The 5,684-nt window shown below is 53.4% G+C and overlaps 2 protein-coding genes across 2 annotated transcripts; both read left to right on the top strand.

The window, feature by feature from the left end:
- Positions 1-914: 914 nt before the first annotated feature.
- On the top strand, positions 915-1,229 carry LOC123136260 (uncharacterized). Its single transcript, XM_044555601.1, has one exon. It carries the CDS (start codon positions 915-917, stop codon positions 1,227-1,229), a length of 315 nt encoding a protein of 104 aa, XP_044411536.1.
- A 2,806-nt stretch (positions 1,230-4,035) lies between these two features.
- LOC123133329 (uncharacterized) lies at positions 4,036-5,643 on the top strand. Its single transcript, XM_044552825.1, has one exon. It carries the CDS (start codon positions 4,155-4,157, stop codon positions 4,551-4,553), a length of 399 nt encoding a protein of 132 aa, XP_044408760.1. The 5' UTR covers positions 4,036-4,154; the 3' UTR covers positions 4,554-5,643.
- Positions 5,644-5,684: the final 41 nt, after the last annotated feature.

The following is a 5,684-nucleotide window of genomic DNA, read 5'->3' as shown; positions in this document are numbered from 1 at the left end:
CCACAACACCACCCCGCATGTATGAGGGTGCGGTATGATGCTCCGGTGGCATTGCTACCCCCCAGGGCCCCCGTCCCGCCTAACCCTGGAGCGGTTGACCACGAGATCTAGCCCTTTGACTTCCCACGGACGGGCTTTGACCAGTGGACCTCTCCATCCGGTTGTGTCAGGTCGGTCCAGAGCGACACCGGGGAGCAACATCCGGGCCAAACCCACAGCTAAATCCACTCCATGTAGACCCGACGCGGCAGTTTCCCCCCTCCAAGTGCCGGCGGCAGCGCCGTCCATGAGAGGGGCCACGCACCGAAGACGCGTGCCGCCTCTTCGAACATGCCACAACACCACCCGGTTGTGGTAGGTCATCCGATATATATATATATAAACACTTAGGAGCAAAAAATATAGCTATGAAAAAAAGAAAAAAAGAAAAAAAACTATGCCGACGGCAAAGCTGTCGGCATAGCTGCGGCATAGGGCAGATGGCCGGCGCGCCGCGGATCAGTGATGTGGCATCTATGCCGACGGCAGCTGTCGGCATAGGTGGTGGTCGGTGCGCCTCGGATCGATGACGTGGTAAGGGCATCTATGCCGACGGCCTCCCGTCTCGTCCGTCGGTGTAGATCGGACGCCGTTAGCCGCACGGCACGAGCGGGATCGCCGGGCCCGCAACTATGCCGACGGCCCATATATGCCGACGGCCGCTGTAGGCGTAACTTGGGATAAGCCGACGGCTCATCTGGGCCGACGGGGGCCGTCGGCATATCTCGGGATAGCCCGACGGCTTTATTACGCCGACGGACTGGACATGGCTGTCGGCATAGCCCAGACAAGGCCGACGGGGGCCGTCGGCATATATATGGCTGTCGGCATAGGGCCATGTTCCGGTAGTGGTTCAATCAGCTTGGATTGATTTCATGGCCCGCGGGAAGGTGGCCGAGTGGATACGGAAGCGTACCATGCCGAGTAAGTCGTCCGCCGGTCGCCGGAGTAGGGGCAGCGGGGCGTCCGAGCCGATACTGCCGAGCGAGGCAGCGCCGGAGAGCTGGAGCAACGCCAGCAGGGCGCCTAGAAAGGCTGACGGGAGCGGAAACGGTGCCAGTGGCAGCGGCGCGCCAACGGCGCACTCGAAGTCCCGGGCGAGCGCCTTCCTGTCGGCGCTTATGCGGTGGCGGCCGCGCGTGAACGTGATGGCCGTGCCGTGGGAGCAGGTGGTGTACCACCTGATGTGACTGGTGGAGTCCGTGGTGGTGGTGGGAAGGCTCTGCTTTTCCTCATGCGCTTCGGCTTCAAGAAGCTCTGAGTCCATTTCTCCCCTTTCCGCCAAGGCGTTGAGGGTGGAGGAGCAGGTTGCGTTGACTGTTTTTCCCTTCATTTTTCTTTATTTTGTGCAGACTCGTTTGCCGTTTTTACGAGGCGTTCGATCCCTAAAGTTGTAGATGCCCTTCAGCTCCACTCCTGTGTATAAAGAAATTTCTTCATTGGTTCCAGCTAAATGTATATGTCTCATGATCATAAGATGTTCAGATATTTCTTTTTTTCTTCTAAGTGAATCTTATTCGATCAGAATAGAAAACACGGCCACCGCGTCGTCCTCCATGGCCAGCACCGGAGAACCTTGGCCGTCGGGAGGCCTTCCTCCGCCAGCTCCCGCATCATCGTCTAGGCGGTGCGCGCCCCTCCCCCAAGATCCCTTCATGGTGCGGCCGGGGGGAGGGGAGGCGGCAGGGGGGCTCTCCGGCGGTTGTGCGTGCCCAGTCGGGCGAGTGTTGCAGCATCCTTGAGAGAACAGATTTCTCGATGCCAAGCCGTAATGTCTTGCCATTTTTGCAGTAGCAGCGGGCGTCTGTCTCCGCCAAACTCAAGGAATGGCGGATGCCATCATGGAGGAGGCTGTCCTCTGAGTCAGAGGGCAGTGTGACAGGCATGGACTGCCAGGACCTCCAGCCGGACTGGCTAGATCTAGCCTCCGTCGTGTGCCATCCACGTGTCATGTTGCGTAGCACGGCGAGCTGCCCTTCCCTCATATTTGAGAGCCACCATCGCGGCATGGCGGTGCAGGCACAAGCTCCCAGTGCGGCTGGTCAGAGCAGGGGCCGGAGGTGAGGTGCGCGGAATGTGATGTGTCGGCAGGGACTGCAATAGGCGTGAAGAGCCTGGGCTAAGCCGCCGGACCACTGGGAAGGTGCGGAACACAAGCTCCTGCCCCTACCCATCCATGACTGGTGGAAATCAATTCGAACGGCGAGCTCCTCGCCTCCTAGGTAAGGTCAACTTACTCCTTGAGAAGCACGTCTCAGTCGACGGTGTCAAACTCGTTGTCAGATCCGTTGCCAGAGCGGACCATCATGGCGTGGTGAGAGGAACGATGGGGATCGAAGCGGACTGGATTGTGAGCGGACCGGTCAACGCTAATCTAGGGTTTGGTCTGGGGTGGTGCGGAATGGAGTCGGATGGGGCCGGCCTCGGCCTGTCTGACTTGGCGGCCGCGTCCAGGCATGTCCAGACAACCCATATCTGCCATATATGGGCTAGGTTTGGGTCGGACAACCCGGACATTTGGGCTTGGCATGGAGGAGTAGTTGGGCGGCCATTTTGTGACCGGGCAATCCGCCCATATGTTTATCAAGGGTTTAAGGGGTTCTGTTGTACACATGCTCTAAGGGCTCTAAAGTAAAAAAAAAATAAAGTAATCTATCATGTAGAATTGTTACAAAATTCCTCTAATCATAGAAATTACAAAAGAATGTAGGATAGTAATTCCTTTGTACCGGTATTCAAAGTATTTTTTATATGTCATTCTGGATAACCCTGAACTTGTGATTGATGTGTCTGAGTTTCTAATGGTATGTGAGAAATTGCACTTCGTAATGTGTATGTGCCAATGAACTTGTGATATATGTCTTTGAGAATGAACTTGTGATATATGTTTGATGATACTTGTGTGTCAATTGCCATATGATGTGAAATGTTATTTGTGAAATGCTATATGAATGGTGATATGTGCCTCTGTTTACAATATGTGTTACTGCAGGACTGGCTGCAAAACCTTTTCTAACAAAATGGTGACCGCACCTTTGGCGTGTGCCGCACTCGGCATAGAGGACACGGGGCAGCATCTACTATATCCATTGATCATTTGCCGAGTGTAGCACTCGAAAACATGGCCACATGGCATCATCTAGCTTCTATATTCTGGTTATTTCCCAAGCTCTAGGTGTAGGGCACTTGGCAAATTTCCGTAAAGTAAAATAAACTAACATAGCTATTTGCGAGTGTCATCGCTCTCGGCAAAACAAGCCATGTGACAATACTTGGGATCATCATAAGGCCTTTGTCGAGAGCCTTGTAAAAAAACTCGGTAAATGGTTCATGTATTTTTATATTTTTGTTATAAAAAGTATATGCCGAACGTTCGTCGCGGGACATTCGGCAAAACGGAACGGTCATGGAGCCATCAATCGTGGGCGGCAAGTGCACGTGGCGTCGTCTTTCTTCAGGGCCGCCCGTGAGCTCTCGGTAACAGGTGTGTAAGCCGAGTATTTTTGTTTGCCGAGTTTTTTGAGAGCTGTGCTAAAGGGTGATAATTGCCGAGTCCCGGTCTTTTCCGAGAGTTGTACTAAGCAAAGTGATTTGCTACGGATTTCCCAGTAGTGATTCAATAGAGTGTCCTTTCTTGAAATATAAACTCGTAGCATTGCATTATTGTAGAACAAACAAAAACAATTATACAGTTAGCCACCACCTGCATGTTAGCGTCATCGCTCCTGTCATCAGAGTCAAACAATGTTTTGCAGTACATGAGAGACGATGGAGCGATCAAACCGAATAGATTTGGCTTAACTAACTACTCCTAACTAACTCACGAGACATCTTAACTTCTCCGATCCACTTTCCAAGCCATCTATCACAACGTCAGCATTTTGAGCATTTCTTCAGATCGGAATCTTCCCAGGAAGCCCCGCAGCCGTCGGGCTCAAGCAGAGGCATTCGTTCATTGACCAGGCTTGCGTACGTCGGACAAAGAATCATTTTCCTTTATAGTCGCCAACTTATAAAGCTCGGTCAGCAGGAGTTAGACGTGCAGAGCTGTAGCTAGCAAACAAGCAACAAGAACAAGAAGCATAAGACTCGATCACTTGAATTGACAAGATTTGATGGCGCGTGGGAAGGTGGCCGAGTGGATTCGGAAGCGTACCATGCCGAGGAAGCCGGCGACTAAGCGACAGAGCAGGACCAGCGGGGCGTCGGAACCGATACTGTCGAGCAAGGCGGCACGTGAGAGCCGCAGCAGTGCCTCTGGCGGGGCACCGGCGCCGACACCTAGGAATGCCGCCATGAGCGGGAGCAGAAATGGTGCCGGTGCGCTACCGGCGCATTCGAAGTCCCGGGTGAGCGCCTTCCTGTCGGTGCTTATGAGGTGGCGGCCGCGCGTGAACGTGCTGGCCGTGCTATGCGAGCAGGTGGCGTACCACCTGATGTGGGTGGTGGAGTCTGTGGTGTTGGTTGGGAGGCTCTGCTTCTTCCTCATGCGCTTCGGCTTCAAGCAGCTCTGAGCTCATTCCTCCAATTGCCGCCATGGCGTTGAGGGTGGAGGAGAAAGAAGCAGCTTGCGTTGAGTGTTTCTTCGTTCATTTTTCTTCCCTTTGTGCAGATTTGTTTGCCTTTTTTCTGTGGCTTTCAATGATTCAATCCCTCGGCACCACTCTTGTGTATAGAGAAATTTGTTCATTGGTTCCAGCTAAATGGAAATGTCTCATGATCATAAGAGGTATTTCTACTTTTAGTCTATCAAACTTGGGATACCCTCGGTCAACTCCGAAGATCGCCTGGGCCTCGCTTGCTTTTCTTAGCCAGGCCAAACCAGACCGTTTGTCACATGTACGGTTCATGTATTCTCTAGCGCTGATCTTTAAAAGGATCAGCCAGGTCGCGAGCCATCGGATGCATCGTCCACTAACCGTCCGATCCATGAGGTTTGAATATGGATCATGTTGCACTCAGAGGTTGCACTATGGGCCATGTTGCGCTCAGAGATTTGCACGACGACTGCTTTGCAACATAATCCATGTTGCGCTCACAACATGACCCACATTGCGCCCAGTTGTCGCCATCAGGCAATGCCGGTGCCCACATAAACATCTCCGGCGAGCTCGCATCAGTGGCGCCTCCCACAACTGCTCGAATGAAGAAAAAGGCCATGCTCGACGGCGTCCCGTGGCAACACGGCGACACCTCACATCATCGTCATCCGATGCGCTACTCCGCTCGCAATAACGTCGTGACCGGAAACAGACGGTGGTGTTGTTCTTGTAACCACCCCTGCTGCTGGCGGTAGCCGCCCTCCTTTGATCAATAGTGTGGTAGTGGTGGTCAGGGTCAAACGGTAGCCCCTGAGCATGGGACATCTGCATTCCATGGCGTCTTACCGGAAGGAGAGGCCCATGAGTTAGGTACATGAGAGAAAGAGAAAAGAGGAGGGGCACTCGGGGGAAGCACGGGCCATGGCGGCAGTTTGGGCGATAGAGAAAGATAGAAGAGAGGAGGCTGAGAAAAAACAAATGGATGTGAACTGTTCCGGCCAAGATAAGTTGGGGGAGATATAGTGGTACAGAGGGCCAGCCAAGTTGCGTGGCATGCTGGCGATGCTGCCATTTGATTGAAGGATCGGCCAACTGAGACTACTC

The sequence above is a fragment of the Triticum aestivum genome, chromosome 6B (genome assembly GCF_018294505.1).
Source record: "Triticum aestivum cultivar Chinese Spring chromosome 6B, IWGSC CS RefSeq v2.1, whole genome shotgun sequence".
Taxonomy (NCBI): Eukaryota; Viridiplantae; Streptophyta; class Magnoliopsida; order Poales; family Poaceae; genus Triticum; species Triticum aestivum.
Note: the sequence above shows the minus strand (reverse complement) of the source record. Positions and strands in the feature narration are given on the sequence as shown.

Coding starts and splice junctions, on each gene's coding strand:
- LOC123136260 (XM_044555601.1), top strand. CDS start 915: ATGGCCCGCGGGAAGGTGGCCGAGTGGATACGGAAGCGTACCATGCCG.
- LOC123133329 (XM_044552825.1), top strand. CDS start 4,155: ATGGCGCGTGGGAAGGTGGCCGAGTGGATTCGGAAGCGTACCATGCCG.